This window comes from Cricetulus griseus, chromosome 6, assembly GCF_003668045.3.
Source record: "Cricetulus griseus strain 17A/GY chromosome 6, alternate assembly CriGri-PICRH-1.0, whole genome shotgun sequence".
Lineage (NCBI taxonomy): Eukaryota > Metazoa > Chordata > Mammalia > Rodentia > Cricetidae > Cricetulus > Cricetulus griseus.
Window position 1 is genome coordinate 12,787,600 of NC_048599.1, and position 18,471 is coordinate 12,806,070.

Genomic DNA, 18,471 nt, shown 5'->3' on the forward strand with positions numbered 1-18,471 from the left:
CAAGCAGGGCAGGATCCTGGAGGCAGGAGCTGATGCGGAGGCCATGGAGGGGAGCTGCCTACTGATTTGCTCAGCCTGTTTTGTTATAGAAGCCAGGACCACCTGGTATGACACCAGTGCTCATGGGCTGGGCCCTCCCCCATTGAAGACTAATTGAGAAAATGCCTTACAGCTGGATCCATTGGAGGCATTTCCTTAACTGAGGCTCCTTCCTCTCTGATGACTCTAACTTGGGTCAAGTTGATGCACAAAACCAGTCAATGGCAGAGCTGGACTGTGTTCTGATTGGCTGAGATTTGGGTCAGGTGCTCTGTTTCTGAACCAATTACTCTTTACTCAGACTCGAACCTTAAGCCAGTTACTGGAACCCATATGCCACAGCCCCAAGGAGGGACAGACAGGCTGGCACCAAAATCTGGGCTCTTTCTGGAGGTCATAGAATGACTTGGCACAACTATCCATGCACCGGCTGTCACCTTCCCTGCTAGCCACCTTGGCTGAGCAGTCCAGGGCAGAACTGACCCTAGAATGCTCCATCCTCAGCTTCAAAATCGACAGTTGGGCAGGTCCCAAGCTACATGTATGGCTCTGTCCCCATCTGCTGCCTGGTCCTGCTTTCCCAACCCTTACAAATGATGGCTGTTGGCCAATGCCGACCCTGGCTCTGTCCTGAGGCCTGTCTGATAGCTGGTTCTTGGGCTCCCTGTTGGCAGGCTAATCTAACTGCAGGTGCCTCATTCATGAACCTGCTCATGGGAACTACCTATGTCCTTGTTCTGTAAACTAGAGAGAGGGTGAAGAGGGTGCTCAGGAGGTCTTGACCTTCACTTTGTGCTGGAGAAGGTGGGTGAACTTGAGCATCTGACCCTGGTGTTGTCAGCAGTGCTGGGGCCATGATTCGTGTGTGTGTGTGTGTGTGTGTGTGTGTGTGTGTGTGTGTTGGGCTATGATGTGAGTGGATGCCAAAGACCAACTTCAGATATTTTCTTCAGGAGCCATCCACTTGTATTTGAGTAGAGTGTCTTTTGGGGACCTTGGGTGATCTGCTGGGCTAGACTGGCTGGCTACTGAACTTCAGGAACCTGTTTTCCTGTCTCTGCTTCCCCGATGCTGTGTCACCATGCCTAGCTTTTGTGTAAGGGCTGAGGATCGTACTCAGGACCGAGCCATCTCCCCAGCTCAAGACACTATGCTCCAACACAAGAAGCTGTGGTAGTGGGGCTCAGCTCTCCCTTTGCTTCCTCCAGCCCTCAGCTGCTTGTACCTCTGAGGGAGTCCAGTGTAGCTCAGCCTGTGTCCTCCTGTGACTTCAGTGACCACACAGGCAGTGGACAGTCTGGGCTCGGGAACTGCAAGTGGATCTGGACACCAAGAAAAGACACTGTCTTGTTTGCATTCACTCCAGTTCTCAATGCTCAGTCAGACATACACTGTGGGATTTAGAGAGAGGATTGGTGAGACCAGGGCTTGTTGGCCAGATCCAGCAAGAAAAGTTGGCTTGTACAATTCATGAGCTTTTCAGCCAGAGCGAAACCACCACCCCAAGCCCCAGACACACCGGAGTGTGCGAGAGGATCTGGTGCTACTGGGTGTGTGCTCTCTGGTCCTGTCAGGCACCTTGCTGGTCCTGCCTTAGTTCTGGGCTTTGTAGCCAGGCTTGGCTGTGTCTGAGTTGCAGCTGCGCAGTTTATTAGCCCCGCTATCAAGTAAGTCATGCCACTTCTTATGCCTCAGTTTCTTCTTTGAGATACAGAACCAGTGACAGTAGTGGTTCTGGATTTGTTCTGAAGTGCCCTGTAGCTTGGTGGGGAGGGCAGACTAGGCCATCGGGACACAGAGAAAGGGAAATGGCTGCCCCAGACCCCCTGAGCCACTGCTGACCAGTCTCATTTTAGAGTCTTAACCCTGCCTCCAAAGTGGTGTGTCTGTTAAAGGAGCATGTTTGCAAGCTAAGTCACTGCGTGCTTGAGGGTGAATTCTGCAGTCCTTGTTAGTTCCCTAAATGGGGCCTAAGAACAGTGATGCCTTCATGGCTCAGTGGCTAGTTTACTCTTCTGGGTTCTCAGACTTGAACATCTGACCCTTGAGGGAAAACTCTGCACCTGCAGCCCCAGAGCTCAGTTGAACTGTTAACCCCTTGGTTTCTGGGTCTTGCCCAAGTCTGGGGCCATAGGAGCTTGTAGAGAAGCAGATTTTGTGATCTGTGTCAATAACTTTGGAGGAAAGACCCATGTGGCCTGTTCCCCTTTTCTCTAGGGCTTGGGGTTTAGTCCCACAGGACTTCTGTCCCAGGAAGATGGAGGCAGCTGGGGCAAACCGCTGGCCGCCTCTGCAGGAAGCACCCACAGGAAGTGGTGGAGGTCTGGCCTGGCCCTCTTGACAGCTGTGCACACTGCTGCTGCTCTCTTCTCTCCAGCTGTGTGGATTGGGAGCCTGGAGGCTGCTGGGGCCAGCCAGCAGGGCCTGAGATTCCTGTGGGGACATGCATGCTCCCTGGTAGACAACTCCTTAGTGTCCCTGCCTTGGCGCCTGCCACTGGAACATTTGTATAAGCAGGGGTTGAGGGCCTTTTACACCCTCCGGGGTGGGGCGGGGGAGGGGTGATATGTGCTCCTTTGCTCACAGTTTCCAGGCCATTCTCAAAGATGACCCTATGTGCACAACAGCTGCCTCCAACCCCGGCCTGTCCCCTCAGCCATGCACCCACAGATGTCTTAAGTTCTGTGAGCCTCCTTGTTCCCACTGAACTCCCAATGGTGCAGGCTGCAGGGTTGGGGAGCCTGGGGTGGGGGAGGAATAGGCAAGAGTGAAAGCCTTTTGGGAACAGCCCCAAAAGCTGAACTTGAACACTGCCTAAGAATAGCCAGAACATTCTATTTTGGCTCTTCAGCCTGGGCTCAGGATAGACAGTTGGCATTTTCAGGCTTTATTGAGTTTTCCATCAGTGTTTCCAGGGAGATGATTCAGATGGGTGATGCCTCGATATGTAGCAAGCAGGTCCCTAGGGGGGACCAGCTGATACCGGCCCTTCGCTGTGGCCCTGCTCTGTCCTAGCTGCAGACCTGACTCCAGGGCCACAGCTGGAACAACAGATTCTAACCTAGGTCTTGAGTCTTCCAGATCTTGGTGGCTCTACATGGACCTTGGCGTGTCATGGGATGAGCAGGATGTCCTAGGTGGCCAAGAGGGACCTGTCCCTGACCTCTGTGTGTGGGTGTTGCTGGCTCCATCATGGACTCATTGCCCTGTCTCACTCCTGTGTTGTCCTCATCCACTGTGACTAACAAAAGAACTACAAGTATATTCAAAGGTTGAGCCACCAAAACTTACAGGAAGCCTGCAGTGTTTCCATCACCCTAGGAGGAAGCACCATCCTCTAAAAAGTATGTGCCCATTTCCTTTCTTTCTACCCCCCTCCTCTGTCTCTGAATTTACTTTTTCTGGATACTTGATACAAATGGAGTCATAAATCTCACCCTGTGTGTCGTGGCTTTTTTCACTTGGCATTGTATACTTCACATTGTGGCCTGGGTTCATATGCCATTCCCTTTTCATGACTGAGTAGTATTCCCTTATAAGCTGGGCTAGCCTTATTGTTCATTCATTGTCTAGTGGGCATTTAGGAGTGACACTGCTATGACCATCCTCACAGCTCTTAACACACATGCCCTGGTTCTCCACATGCTGGCTCTAATCTTCTCCAGAATGGATTCCCTCCCAGCCTACCTCCTGGCTCTATTCCAGGAACTAGCCACTTCATCCTGGAAGTTTCTCAGGCCAAACCTTGGGTTATCTATGGCCCCCACTTGCCCTCACTCCATTCCAGTTGGTGAAGAAGCCCTGTTGGCTCTGCTGTGGAGACTGCCCAGGCCTGGCTGCTTGCTGACTCCTGCATTCTGCCTCTCCTGAGGCTGCCACAGCTCCAGCAGGCCTCCCTGCCTTCACCTCGAACGCTGCTGCTTGCCTTAGCTCCCATCCCTCCTACACTGAAGGCAACTAACTGTGTTTTCATACAGCATCTTCCTCAGAGCATGCCCAGATCACCTCCAGGGTCCTGCTTCATTTTGTTTCCGCCTTCTTCTAGCTGTGTGACTAGGGAGTTTGCTGGACCTCTCTGTGTTTGCTTCCCCAATGGTGGTGGTGCTTATAACCCTGGTTTTCGGTGTGGATTGGACAGTGTGTTGGAGACTTGTATTGACACCCTGAGTGTTCTATAGTCACGCCCAGGGTGGGGGGTATTTTCTGACGGTGCCATCGAGGAGGCTGGTGTGGGATTCCCCCCTCCCAGTTCCTGCTACATGTCTCTCTGAGATGTGACTGAAGCACTGTGCCTCAGTTTCATAGTGTTGGTAGTATTTAGTTAGTCACTATAAAGAGGGTAGATGAAGAGTCGTGGAGGGACGTCCAAGATCCTTCAGATTGATACAAGGTCTGCTTCAACCCTAATTAGCTACACCTGTGTTCGTCTCAGCCTCTTAGAGTTGAGCTGTCTTTGTCCTTAGATTTAAGAAGGTCTGGAAGCACTAAAAAGGCCTCATTTGTAATCTGATCTGATGATATTACCTGAGTTCAGTTGCTTTTTGCTTACCGTGTGTATTGATAGGAACTCTCTCTGTCAGTCTGTCTTAGTGTGTGTGTGTGTGTGTGTGTGTGTGTGTGTGTGTGTGTGTGTGTGTGTGTGCGCACGCGCGCAAGCAAACGCATGCCTTTGTCTTTCCTGGGAACTTAAACCAGACTTCCATATGCTAGATAGGCACCTGATCACTGAATTACACTCCAGTCTCTTATTTTGAGACAGAGTCTCAATAAGTTGCCCAGGTTGGCCTTGAACTCTCCATCCTCCTTCCTCAGCCTTCCCAGTAGCTGGGGCCAGTGTGGCCTGTATTTCTTTGTCATCTGTTCATCCCTTGCTGTCATTTCTCCCCATCTCTCTCTAGGATGGTTTTCATGCTGGGGTTGGGAGTCAGTCCCTTTTGTTTCCTGTTCCCCCCTTTTCTCCTGCTGCAGCTGTCTGAGGGAGTGTCACTGTCATTGGGCAGTTTTCCTGTTGGCTTTGGAGCACCATGTCTGTAGTGCTTGGGACTGTCACCTTTGCAGTGGCTTCCTTGGGAAGCTGGCCCTCCAGTCCCCGACTGATGGAATCTAGAGCGTGATGGTGATCCCCTGACCATGTGTTGCACACATGGGCACATATACAGCAACCCCAGAAATGAGGTGGTGCAGCATGGGCCTTGGCACAACTGCTCAGGGCTGTGGCACATGGTCCTGTAAAGGAAAGCAACCCTGTACCCCACTAGTCACTGTCAGGTAGAGACCCAGGTCAGCATGGGTTTTGGGAGGGCACTGGGGTCAGGTTAGTCCTGCGTCTGCCCTGAGCAGACTGCCAGCACTGGACCTGAAGAGCCAGCACCCCTTGCTCCTGCACGGGTGGACCCAGGAGCAGGGGTTCTGACAACATCACTATTTCTGTTTCTTTGCTCATCTTGGAGGCTTGGCTCTCTGGATCCCCACAGGGCAGATATTTTAAGATATTTGCATGTCGTTTTCATACAGTTTGCCTGTGTCAAGGCTTTCTTTGCTGTGGTGGGCAACTTTTCAAGTTCTTCCAAAAGTTTCCACTTCTTGTTTTTTTTTTTCCGTGTGTGTGTGTGTGTGTGTGTGTGTGTGTGTGTGTGTGTGTGTGTGTTGTTAATGTAATGTACTTGTTAGTGTGTGTGCATGTATGTGTTCACATGTGTGTGTGTGGAGGCCAGAGGTCAATGTCAAATGTCTTCTATTGATCTCCATCTTACTTTGCAGACCCAGCTGACCTTAAACTTCCTTCCTCTGCCTCCTGAGTGCTGGAAATAAAAGCATGCAATGCATCACCATGCTGGCTCTGATTTTTTTTTTTTTTTTTAACATAAGTGCTGAGGATCCAAACTCAGGTCTGCAGGTTTGTCACTGAGCCATCTCTGCAGCCCTACCCTTTTCTTATAGGAGTCCCCTTTGTCTCAGTCACCGTTCTGTTGGTATGAGCAGACACCATGACTAAGGCACCTTATAAAAGAAAGCATTTAACTGGGGGTTTGCTCACAGCTTCTTAGGGTTAGTTCATTATCACCAAGGTGAAGAGTGTGGTGGCGAGCACGGAGACATAGCTGAGAGCTTTCCATCCTTGTCCAGGGTAGCAGAGAGGAGGAGGGGGAGAGAGAGGAGAGGGAGGAGAGGATCACATTGGACTTTGGAAATCTCAAAGCCTCCCTACCAGTGACACACCTCCTCCAACAAGGCCACACACCTCCTAATTCTTCCCAGACAGCTCTATTCGCCGGTGACTAAGCATTCAAACATAGGAGCCAGTGGGGGCCATTCTCATTCAAACCTCCACACCCTTAGGTGCTCTGACTTGTGCCTCACTGTTATCCTCAGCATTACTGGAGGGGTCCCCAGAGCTGCAGTGTTTGGAGGGGTGACACTCTGAGCTAGGTAGAAAAGCTTGCTGCAGAGCCCTTTGTAAGCAGAGCTTGTGTTAGAAGGTCTGATCAATATTCAGCCCCAGAAAGTGGGGGTGTTGCTCTGTTTGATCTAGCCTGTGGTTGGCACCCCTTCCTTTCTAGGCCCCCCTTTTTCTCTAGAAATGCTGGCATGGCTTCCTAGACCTGTGTCGCCCATCAGGTGTCTGCCATTATAGACAGTGATGGGTTTCACTGCCTCTTCCATCGACAGACCCAGCTTTGCCTTTATGCTACAGTTTGATTGCTCCGTCCTACTAGTGATAGAAAACCTAATTTTTCATTTTATGTCATTAACCACCTCCACACTCTGAAAACCTAACTTAAACTTGCTTTTTCAGAAAAGAATGGAGAACAGCCAGGACTCCCAGCAGGGCTGACTTCAGCCACGTTTTCTGGGGCTATGGCAAGGCGTCCCTAGGCCAGTGTCTTCAGCTGTTCCTCCCTGAAGTTTGCAGCTCAGCGGACCCTTTCCTCAAGTGGCTCCCCCCAGGCACCGGCAGCCTCAGGCTCACATCTTCAGGGAACAGAGGCATTACCCCTCTGACCCCCACAACCTGAGTCTCAGCCAAAGCCCTTGCTGGGTGGCTCTTGGGCTCCCTTCCTGAGGTGGAGGCTGGAAAACTCAGGCTTTGACATGAACCCACACTGGGAGCCTGGCTGTAGTGGCCTCTCTGGGACTCATAGCCCAGGCAAGGGTCAGGAATGGTGGGCTTCATGGCACGTCTACTCCCTATTCTTCTTCTTCTTCATGCTTTCCCGTAAACCTTTGCTGGGCTCCAGGGAGATGGAGCAAGCAAGCAGTTGATTACCCCACCACCTTTGCTTGTTGCCCATCTGGGCCTGGTCATGCTGGAAGCTTTTGTGGCTGTGCTGTGGCAGGACCACCCCTACTTTGGGGGCAGAATGGAGTTGCTCGGAGTCATACCTGTAGGCACCATCTTGATACATGTGATTGCAAGGGGTAGAGGCATGAGGTGGCTTGCAGAAGCCCAGGTCCTCTGCCCTGTTTCCTCCCTTCCAGGAAGCCCAGGCCACTCGTGAAACCACACGGGCTGGAGCGGATGCTGGGGAGGGCCACAGCCTGGCTTGTGTGGTGTCTCTCTGCTCTCCTTCACCCAACCCAGGACCAGCCTCTTCTGAACACTTTGTTAGAGCATAACAGGAGGAGACCTGTAACCATAGCTAGCTAGCATCTACCAGGCCCCACTTCCTGTCTGTGGCCCTGAGAGGCTCCAGTGATCATGCCTTAGTTTCCTCATTGGGATGGAAATGCTTGGTGACATGGTTACTGTGCTGGTGAACAGCTTGTGCTCTTAGCTGCCGCTGTTGTCTGATCCAAACCTGAACAGCCTCTGTTGTTGTTCTTCCTGGATAGAGACGGCAGTAAATGTGTCGCTGTTACCATGGGAGTGAGGGTAACGACAATAAACACTGCTCTCTTGGTCTGTGAAGATGCTTGCACTCACTTCTGCATCTGTTGGTGGGTCAGCGGGGGGTGTGACCTCATTTCACTGTGAGCATCTTCTGCCTCAGAGAGTTGGGTTCACTTGTTGAGGTCACACAGCAGACAAGGGTGGAGGCGGGCTGTCTGGCTTCCGTGTCTTGGCATCAGGGTCTGGGAAGCTATTGGAGCAGGGTGATGCAGAGGCCTGAATCTCTTATTGATGCGTCCGGCGGTGGTGTGCTCACCCCTTTATAAGGCAGGCTTCTTCCTCATGGGAAACATAGCATAAGGGTGTGACTACTCCACCCAGGCACTGTGCATCGGCCCTCTTGACCCTCTGACCCCCACCAAAGCCAAGTAGCTTCTTCCTCATAGTCCCTCCCCCCAAGATGCTTAGCAAATAGCTAAGTACCTCTTTGGTCCTTGTAAATTCACAGCTTTCTCACTTTGGGTGCGGGTCCCTGGGTTTTCATGATGAGTTTCTATCTCCTTGGAACCTAGTTGTGTTCTGACCCAGAGCAGTCTGAATCTAGCTGAGTTCTGAAGGAATCAGGAAATCCTCACTTTTACCACTTGGGGGGCGATGTCTCAGGGTAAACACAGGTGGTCAGGTGTGGGAGCAGCCTCCATTATCTTTATCTCAGGGGCTGGCTTCACCTATTCCATTGTATTTTTACTGTGTGTGTGCATGTGAGTGTGGTTGCCAGAGGGACCATATTCCTGGGATCTGGAGTTATAAGGCAGTCGAGTCACCTGATATGGGTGCTGGGAACTGAACTCTGGTTCTTTGGTAGAGCAACAAGGGTTCTTGGTTTGTTTTGTTTTGTTTTGTTTTTTTAAGATTTATTTATTAATTATGTATACAGTGTTCTACCTGCAGGCCTGAAGAGGGTACCAAATCTCATCATAGATGGTTGTGAGCCACCATGTGTTTGCTGGGAATTGAACTCAGGACCAATGGAAGAGCAGCCAGTGCTCTTAATCTCTGAGCCACCTCTCCAGCCCCACAACAAGTGTTCTTAACAGCTCAGCCAGCTCTCTGCCCCTTACACGCTTCACTTTTTTGTTTGTTTGTTTGAGATAGGGTTTCTCTGTGTAACAACCCTTAGCTTTTCTGGAACTAGCTCTATAGACCAGGCTGGCTTTGAACTCAGAGTTCTGCCTCTGCCTCCTGAGTGCTGGGATTAAAGGTATGTGCTACCACCACCAGCTTGTTTAACTTACTTTAAAATTACCATGCCATTTTTGTGTGTATGTGCATGTGCACATGCGTGTGAGTGTGTGTGTGTGCACACACGTGTGCATGTATGTGTGTATGTCCTTGCATGCGAGGTATGTATGAGGAGGTCAGAAGATGACCCTGGGTATCTGTCTTTGGGTACCTCCCATCTTTTGTTTGAGACGGGCTCTCTCTCTGGTCTTCATCACCATGTAGGTCAGGCTAGCTGGCCTGCGGGCTCCCAGGGTCCACCTGTTTCTACCTCCTATCTCACCGTCTTTGATCTTACAGGTGCACACTGCCACGCCTGGCTTCTTAGGTGGGCTCTGGGGATCCCACCCAGGTCCTCATGGTTGCAAGACAGGTGCTTTACCAACCGAGCCATCTCCCGAGCCCTGAATTGTCTCTCTGCTGTGTGGTTGTGTTTTTGTCTAGTTTGGAAACAGCTCCACTGATTCCTCTTCCGCCCTCCTGGATGGTGTCCCTGGGAACATGATGGCTTTGAACTTGATGAGGTTGAGGGTTACATTTGTGAGGTGGTTTACACGTGAGTGTGTCTGGAAGCACATCGCTGCACCTGAGGTGACAAGGGTTCCTTTCTGTGTTCTTTTCTCTCCATGTGCGGTCTCGGGCCTTCTGTTTGGGGTTCAGCACATTTTGTTTTCCTTTGGCACAGTAGAGGAAGTGGCCTGGTTTGACGCTGCCCCACTCTTCAGAAGGCTTCCCTTCCTCAGGAGTACACACTGAGGTTGGTTGGAGGTGAACAGACTGCTCTTGTGGCTTTCTCTGCCACCGCTCAGCTCTGCCACCGCTCAGCTCTCCTCCACTGCCCTCCTCGCCTGCTCTTACGTAGTGTGGTGTTGGCCCTAAGAGTCTGGCTGGAGTGCCTGCCTGGAGGGGGCAGCGTGTGTAAAGGCTCAGGGGTGAGGATGGCCCCTGGTCCTCGGAGCTTCTTGGAGTGTAGCCAGCACTCCCCTATGACTCCAGACACCAAAGTCTGCTCTTCCCCCTGCAGCTTGCTAGTTATCAGTCTGGCCTTTGTGCTTGGTTTCTGTTCCCACCCTCATTGCTGACCTCAGGCAGAAATAGAGGTGAGGGCAGTCAGCTGGGAACAGGAACCGATCCTTTTCTCCTTTTGACTGGGCATTGGCTGCCCTGTAGGGACACCTCTGAGGAGTGGCTGGACTGCAACAAGTAGGAGTCAGCTGCTCTCTGTGAAAGAGAATGCAGCTGATACCTGCTTTACCCCTTGCTGTCCTATCTGAGGAAGCTGGGGACCTGAGTTCAGGTCCCAGCCCCTTCTCTCCCATGGCTGGGGCTATCATAGTCTGGGGCCTGTCTCTTTAGCTCAGCCAGATGACTCTGGGGAATGTTCTGTGCCATTTTCACCATCACTGGCTTTCTAGTGACTGGTTTGTAGGGGGGTGACTCAGGGTGATGCTGAAGGAAGGAGGGACCAGCCTGAGTCCATCCAGTTAATGTGCAAAGCCACCCTGGCATCCAGTGCAGGAGAGTCAGGGGGCATTGCCTGTGACTGCAGGGAACAGAGAAGCGTGTGGTGGCAGAGCCTGGGCCGTCTGGTGGGTGTGGTGTCTGGTTAGGAAATTCCTCTGATGCTGTCTTAATGCCCCGACCAAAGAAGGCCATGGCCTGGTGCAGGCACTGCCACCTCAGCATCGTGCCCACCCCTGCTGGCTCATAAGTCTCCTGCACATCTCATACACCACACCTAGTGAGAGGCTGCAGTTTTTACTTTGAAACCAGCCAGGGGTCAGTTGGTAGAGTGCTGGCCTAACAAGCAGGAATCTCTGCTTCTGCCCTCAGCACTGTGTAAACCCAGCCTGGTGGCACACTCCTTTAATCCCAGCTCTCAGAATGCAGAGGCAGGAGGATCATGAGTTTAAGGTGCTTCAACTACAGAGTGAGCATGAGGCTAGCCTGGGTGACATGAGGCCATGTTTTTAGAAAACACTGTCTGGTCTTGACAATGTCCCTGCCTGTGTCTGAGATGGGGTGGGGGTTGGGAGAGAGCTGATGGCAGCTGGTTCCTGACTTGAGAGTTGACTGGATGCTGTTTGTGCTCTGTCCTGTGTCCTCTGGAGGAGAGACCTGTTGATTTATTTATATGTCAGTCCTGAGGGTTGAACCCAGGGTGAGCCTTGCACATCTTAGGGAAATGGCTACCGATGAGCCACACTTGTGCCCCAAGAGGCATCCCCCACCCCACATTTCACTAAGGAAGCTGGGGCAACAGTTGTGTCTGTGGCCACCTCTGTCACCTGCCCATCTCCCTGTTCTGTCTTATGGTCTCCTCACCCCACCCCACCCCCAATCACCTACCATTCCTTGTCATACCCTGTGTCTTTCTACCTCACGCCCTTTGCACCTGCTCTTCTGGCTGTCTGCCATGTTGTTACCTCAGGGTGTCCCCCGGCCCCCCAGTTTGATGCTCATTTCCTGTTGTCCATCCCTGCTCCTCACAGTGTTTCTCACTGCTGGCCATTGTGACAGAGACTTGATCTTTCTTTCTCTTTGGTCTCTTTGTTAGGCTATGATGCCCAACGGGCTGTTTTATTTCTGTTTTCTTGTGGATTCAGATTCTGACTTCAAGGACGCTCAGGTGATACCCACAGGGTGAATGAGTGAACGAGTGAGAGAGTGAAAAACGAACGTCTTAGTTACCCTTTTGTCTGTGGAATGAGGTATCTGACAAAATCAGCTTAACGCAGGACGGGCTTATTACTGTTCATGGCTTTAGGGTGCAGTCCACAGGGAGCAGTGGGGCAGCTGGTCTGTTTTAGGGTACAGCCATCTGGAGCAGCGGGACAGCTAGTCTCTGTGTCTGTTTTAGGATCAGTCCATTGGGAGTGATGGGGTAGCTGGTGTGTTTTAGGGTACAGTTCATTGGGAGCGGTGGGGTAGCTGATCTCTCTGTGTCTGTGGTCAGGAAGCAGACAAAAACAAATGCTGGTGCTCAGGTCCCCTTCTCCATTTTGTTCAGTCCAGAAGCCCAGCCTGTGGGATGGCACCACCTGCAGTCCAGGCTGGTCCACCCTGTTAAACCTCTCTGGAAACACCTTTGTAGACACCCAGAGATGTATATTCTAGGTGACCCCAAGTCCAGTTACACTCACTGTGGAGACTGACACTCACATGAATTTGCCAGTGTGTGTGAGTTTTGTTCTCCATTCCCTCGGCACACTGGTTCAACATGGCTCTGCCTCTGGCAGGACGTACCTGGACTGATTCCCCTCTTTCCTGCCCTTTTCCACACTAGGAGCTGGCCAAGAGGACCCCTGGCAAGCACCCTGACCACCCTGCGGTGCAGAGTGCCCTGCAGGCCATGAAGACGGTTTGCTCCAACATCAATGAGACCAAGAGGCAGATGGAGAAGCTGGAGGCCCTGGAGCAGCTGCAGTCTCATATAGAGGGCTGGGAGGTATGTGGTCAGATAGCAGGGCCCTGCGCTGAGGGGCCTAGGCCCCCACTCGAAGTGCAGATCACAGCCTGTTGCCTGTGTTTGGCCCGCCCTGTGTTTGCTTACAAGTGGTTTAGTTGATTTTCAGTAAAACATAAAATCCCAGATTCCACATCTCTGTAGACAAACTGGTAACACTGCTGTATCACAGCAGCTGCCATTGAGACTTCCTCTAGCCCCACCCCTGCGGGCCACACTCCTCTTGCCTACCCGCTGACTACCTTCTGCTGCTAGTGCCAAGGGCAGCATTTACATATCTGAATTCTCTCTTTTCCTGTGACTGTGACTATATACCTGGTGAAAGCCACAGAGAGAGGAAGGTTTATTGTGTTACAGTTCATCATGGTAGAGAAGTCATAGGTGGGATTGTCACATGGCTGGTCATGCCACACCCATGGGAAGCAAGCAGAGATGATACAGCTCCCTCTCCTCTGTACTCAATCCCGGACACCGGTTCAGGAGGTGACATCAGTTCAGGAGGTGACATCATCCACATTTAAGGTGGATCTTTGTTTCGGAGTTCCTGACCGGTCCTACAGCCGCCTCAGAGCCCCAAATAAACACTCGGACGCCACATTAGTTATAATACTGTTGGCTTAGGCTTCTTATTGGCTAGCTCTGTCTTAATCATTAAGCCATTTCAATTAATCTAAGTATTTCCACGTGGCCTTAACCTTACTGGAGGAAAAGTTCGGACCTCTCAACTGCTCTCACATCCTACAAGATGACTGACTCTCTGCCTACACTTCCCAGAATCCTCCTCGACTTCTGGTCCTACCTATCATCCTGCCTCATTGGCCACAATGTTTTATTCATCAACCAATAAGAGAAACATGTGTAGAAGACATCCCTGTCAGATCTTTATACCTCAGTAAACATAATCTAAAACTCTCTGGCAGACATGCTGGAATTCTAGAAGGGAATCCCACACCTTGTCAGATTGATAGTGTCAACCTTCCACACTACCCCGAGTCAGCACTCTGGTTTGACATACCCTTCCTTGCTAGCTGAGTGATTTTTGGTACCCGTTTTTAACTTCTCTGACCTGGGTACCCTGTTCTTCACCTGTGACAGTAGCAGGTGTTGTTTCATTGCCCTTAGGATTAGTGGGAGGGCTAGCCCCAGAGTGTATGTAACTGACTTTGTTTACCACACTTACTTGTGTGTGTGCACACAAGTGTTCCAGAGCTATGTATAGAGGTCAGAGGACACTTTGTGGGAGTCAACTCATTTCTTTCCACCGCGTGGGACCTGGGCATTGAACTCAGGTCATCAGGCTTGGCAGCAAGCCCCTTTGCCCACTGAGCCATCCTTTCATCCGGTAACCAAGTGACTTTCTTAACCCCCACTTCTTGCTTATTGAAAGTTTCCTGTGTGTCTCTAGGAAGACAATGGAAAAATACAACTAAACAAGGAAGGCCAGCTTAGCTGGAGTGAGAGATTAAGGGCTGAGATGAAAGGCTCTGAGACAGACGTTGCTGTCTAGACCCCTCCCCCCACCCCAACACACACACCAGGCCCTGGGTGGCCCTGGATGTCTGGGATTTAGTATTCTTTTCTTTTACTCCCCCACCCTGGGTTGAGGGCCCAGCTGCAGAGAAGACTGGAGCTTTGTTCGGAGAACACGGGTGACATGTCCCCTGCACTTTTCTTTACTGGCATCTTCTCCATGAGAGCCCTAGCTCCCAGACTCCCTTGCAGATGGACTTTGGAATGACATTAAGTTTTGGCCTCCATCAAGTTAGAAGGTGGGACAGAAAAGGTTCCCATTTGTATGGGAGAGGGGTTAGCCACAGGAGGGTCTGGTTATCTGTGGCCGCAGCAGAGCGCTCCCCCACCCCCAGCTTCCTGGTCAGGGAGGTCCCAGTCATCAGCCTGAGTTGGTAGGTTGCTGTGTTTAGCAGGCAGGGTAAGGCAGCCGACTTGGCATCTGGCTCCTTTGGTTGAAGGGGTTGCACATGGCTTTGCCTGAAGCACAGGCCACATGACTAGCCTTTCCACTGTGTCACAGGCCACTGTCCTGAGCTCCCTGCAGCATCTAGGCAAACATTGGCATGTGCTGGCTGCCATGGGGCCGTGGGGTTTGGCGGTGGGGTAACTCCAGGGGCTTCACATAGCAGCTTGTAGGCAGTACAGAGGAAGATGTGTGGCCAGTGGCCAGCCAGGCTGGGTAGGTGGCTTTGATCCAATGGGGCTGTTTCTTTCCTGTGCCTCAGTGTCCTTCCCTAAATCCGATGGCTGTCTTTACCTGTGGAAAGAGATAAGGGAGGGAGGGGAGAGGTTGGAAGATAGTGACATATCACCTGCTTTTTGGCATGATTACATTGCTTGACCATGCTTGATGCTCAAGAAGCTAGGAAATACAGTTCATTGGTCAAGTAGCCAGTGCTGCAAAACTCCCTCTCCAAGACGAACTGAGGTGAACAAGGATGTGGGTTGCTTCAGTGGGTGTTGTCTTTGCCCTGGTTCTGTCCAGCTCCCTCTCCTCAGCTCTTAGGATCTGTGTATCTGTGCCCAGCCCTCCCAGGAGTTTACACAGATCCACTAGGTGCTGACTCTGAGGGCTCCTACTTTCTTAGTCCCTGTCTTTGTCCCTCCTGAACACCTTTGCTAATTCTCCGCCCCAGATCTTACACTGCTCAGTCAACCTCCTGCATGCCTGTATGTTAGTTGATCTGACATGGGCACTCATCCCACAGCTCCTATTGAAGCCAGAGGCTGCCCCCTTTGTGGCCACAGCCTTCAATGACCTAGCACACCCATAGTCCCGCCCTGCTGGTTCCCATGTGGCATCTGTTGAGCCCCTGCTGCACCCCAGGGAAGGTTGCTAGGTGCTGGAGATCTCACCACACATGCTCAGTAGTGGCCCTGTCCTTATGGAAGTGCTGACCTGTAGGGAAGACTTAACAAGCCACACTGCAAATAGATCACAGGGAAAGACAGACAACAGGACACCCAGCCTCCTGTAAATCCAGATGCTGACCCCCTGGGCCTACCATTAACTATGTGAATTGGTGTGTTGGCTCCCTGCACCCCTAAGTGTCTCCCGTAAAAGGAGTCCACTGATGGCGCTGGCTCACACAGCCACTCATCGAATTGTGTTGACTTTCTGTCTGCTGAGAGATTTGCGATAGGGATTAAGAGGTATGGAGGAAAGAGTGTTTGATGGCTGGTGTTGTCACTTTGACAGGGTCTGGAGTCACCTAGGAGACAAGGGATGCCTTTAAAGATCATCTTGGTTAGATTAATGGATGTGGGAAGGTCTATTTTAGCTGTGGCAGGGCCATTCCCTGGCTGGGATCCTGGAGTATACAGATGGAGAAAGAGAGCTAACAGCAGTGTGTAGCTGTTTGTTTTTAACTCTTTTTGGGGACCTGCCACCCAGCTCCCAAATAAATACACAGAGACTTACTCTTTCTTATGGATGCCCAGCCTTAGCTTGGCTTATTTCTGGCTAGCTTTTCTTAAATTGTCCATCTACCTTTTGCCTCTGGGCTTTTACCTTTCTCTATTTCTGTGTATCTGTTCTTTCCTTCCTAGTCTGTGTCTGGCTCTGGGCTTTTACCTTTCTCTATTTCTGTGTATCTGTTCTTTCCTTCCTAGTCTGTGTCTGGCTGTCTGTCTGGCCCCCAGCATCCTCCTCTCCTCCTTTTCTTGCTCCTTCCTCTTCTCTTTTTCTCCTCCTATTTCTTCTCTCTGCCTGACAACCCTGCCTGTCCTTTCTCCTGCCTAGCTATTGGCCATTCAACTTTAATGCAATGAGGTGTTTTAGACAGGCACAGTAACACAGCTTCAACAGAGTTAAGCAAATGCAACATAAAAGAATGTAACCCATCTTCGCCTCATTAAACAAATGTTCCACAGCATAAACAATGTAGCAAATCTTCAGCTAATACTCCACAACATCTCTGCTTCCCGATTGTGGATGTGATAGGGTCGCAGTCAGCTGCTTCAGGCCTCTGCTGTCATGGCCACCCCACTGTGATGGACTATAACCTTGAACTCGGGAGCAGAAATCAACCCTTTCTCCCTTGAGTTGCTTTTGTCAGGGTGCTTCCCTGTGAGCAAGGAAAGGAACTAAGACAGGTGTGATTTGGCTGCTCATTCCTGCCCCTCATCACCTCCCTAGGGCTCTAACCTCACAGACATCTGCACCCAGCTCCTCCTTCAGGGCACTCTGCTGAAGATCTCTGCAGGCAACATCCAGGAGAGAGCCTTCTTCCTCTTTGACAACCTGCTTGTCTACTGTAAGCGGAAATCCAGGTGAGCTGCTGGGGCTGGACCAGGCTGCCCAGGTGATCTTCTGGGGCAGGGACTGGCTGCCATGGTGACCTGCTGGGGCTGGACCAGATTGCCTAGGTGATCTTCTGGGGCAGGCCTGTGCTAAATGCCCCTTTCTCCAGATGACATCTCAGGCTTGTCACATCTCTCTCTGGGCTTTGCTTTCTTCTGAGTATTTAGGGAGTTATTCTAAATCAATGTATAGTATCAGCTAAATGTGTTAATTTTAATTTTCTAGTAACCACATTAAAGAAAAGAAACAGATGAACTGGAGTGTAGTAGTGAATTCAACCCAAGATGCTCACATGTTATATCTAATTATACTTATATGTAACTGTAAATAGGTTTTGAAAAGTAGTAAGGAGGTATTTTGCCATATGTTTTATCGTTCAGTGTTTGAAGTGGTTCATGTATTAGCTTTATGCCACAGTGGGTCCCCGTCATATTTTCCTTGTGACCTGGGAACACTGTGTCATACATCATAGCTGTTGTGGAAGCTCACCAGCGTCCTGAGAAACTAAGGTTCCCAGGGTGCAGAGGTAGAGGAGCAAAAAGAGCAGTTCGTCAGCATCTTCACATCCTCACTGAGCCCCTTGGGTAGTCTTAGGAGTTAGTGTCCCCTGCCCAAATTCTATTTCCTGTTGAGTTGTCCTGAGAGTGAAACAGAAACCTTCCAGAGGCTTCTCCATGCCTTTATCTGGCCAAGGCTGGGGTGGACTCAGCAATGTGGCTCTCTGGCCTTAAAGACCATTCTCTCAGAGCCTGTTTTCAGTTTCCTTGTCTCTTCTCAGCTCCAAAGCCTCTGTGGGAAAGCCGGCCGCAGGGGATGGGTGTGGCCGTTCCTTATGCATTGTGTGGCCTCAGTTTCCTCTTCTGTATGGGCCACATCCGTCCTCTGTATGTTTGTTTCAGAGTTTGGCCACATCTCCTGCCTGTGCCTCAGTTTCCTTGTTTGTAAAACAGTAAACTCTACTGAACATACCTCACAGGGTCATTGTGGAGGTTAAGGTAGTAAGTGCTTGGTAGGTGAAGTTGGGGTTGGCTGCTGGTGCCATCCCCATGGGCCCTGCACTCACCCTGGGTTCCTGGTGACACCTGTGGGCAGCCCCAGGGCACAGAGTCTCTTGTATTATCCATCCTTCCTATTTTGGGGTGGCCCTTCTTGCCATAAGCCTCAGTCTTCCATTGTGTCATCTCCCAGTGTAGACATGTTCAACACACCTTTTCTCCAGGGTTTCTCCTGCTTGCTCTGTCAGGCTCTCTATTTCTGTCTCATGTCTCCTGTCCTACTCAGGTCACCCCCTGAGGCCTTGTTTGACAATCTTAAGGCTGCTATGAAATGTCTGTCACCCCCAGCCTTTCCTGCCCTGGCTGCTAGAGGCAGGCACTTTTCCCAGAGCACTAGGGTGTGGGAAACAGAATGTCCCTTCAGAACTCTGTGGACAGCTCCCAGCTGCTGGCTGTGCTTGCCCAGTCCTGGTTTCCTTGCCATGCCCTTCTTCCTCTGTGTCACCTGCCCTAAGAGGAACAACAGTATTTCCACCGTCTTGGG

The 18,471-nt window shown here is 51.1% G+C and overlaps 1 protein-coding gene across 1 annotated transcript in view; it reads left to right on the forward strand.

The window, feature by feature from the left end:
- The window catches only part of Prex1 (phosphatidylinositol-3,4,5-trisphosphate dependent Rac exchange factor 1), a 157,596-nt gene that overhangs the window by 87,990 nt on the left and 51,135 nt on the right, over positions 1–18,471 (forward strand). Inside the window, exons 6-7 of the mRNA XM_027423375.2 lie at positions 12,438–12,599; positions 16,768–16,901. Coding sequence (XP_027279176.1) covers positions 12,438–12,599; positions 16,768–16,901 — 296 coding nt within the window. The remainder of the gene's footprint in view (positions 1–12,437; positions 12,600–16,767; positions 16,902–18,471) is intronic.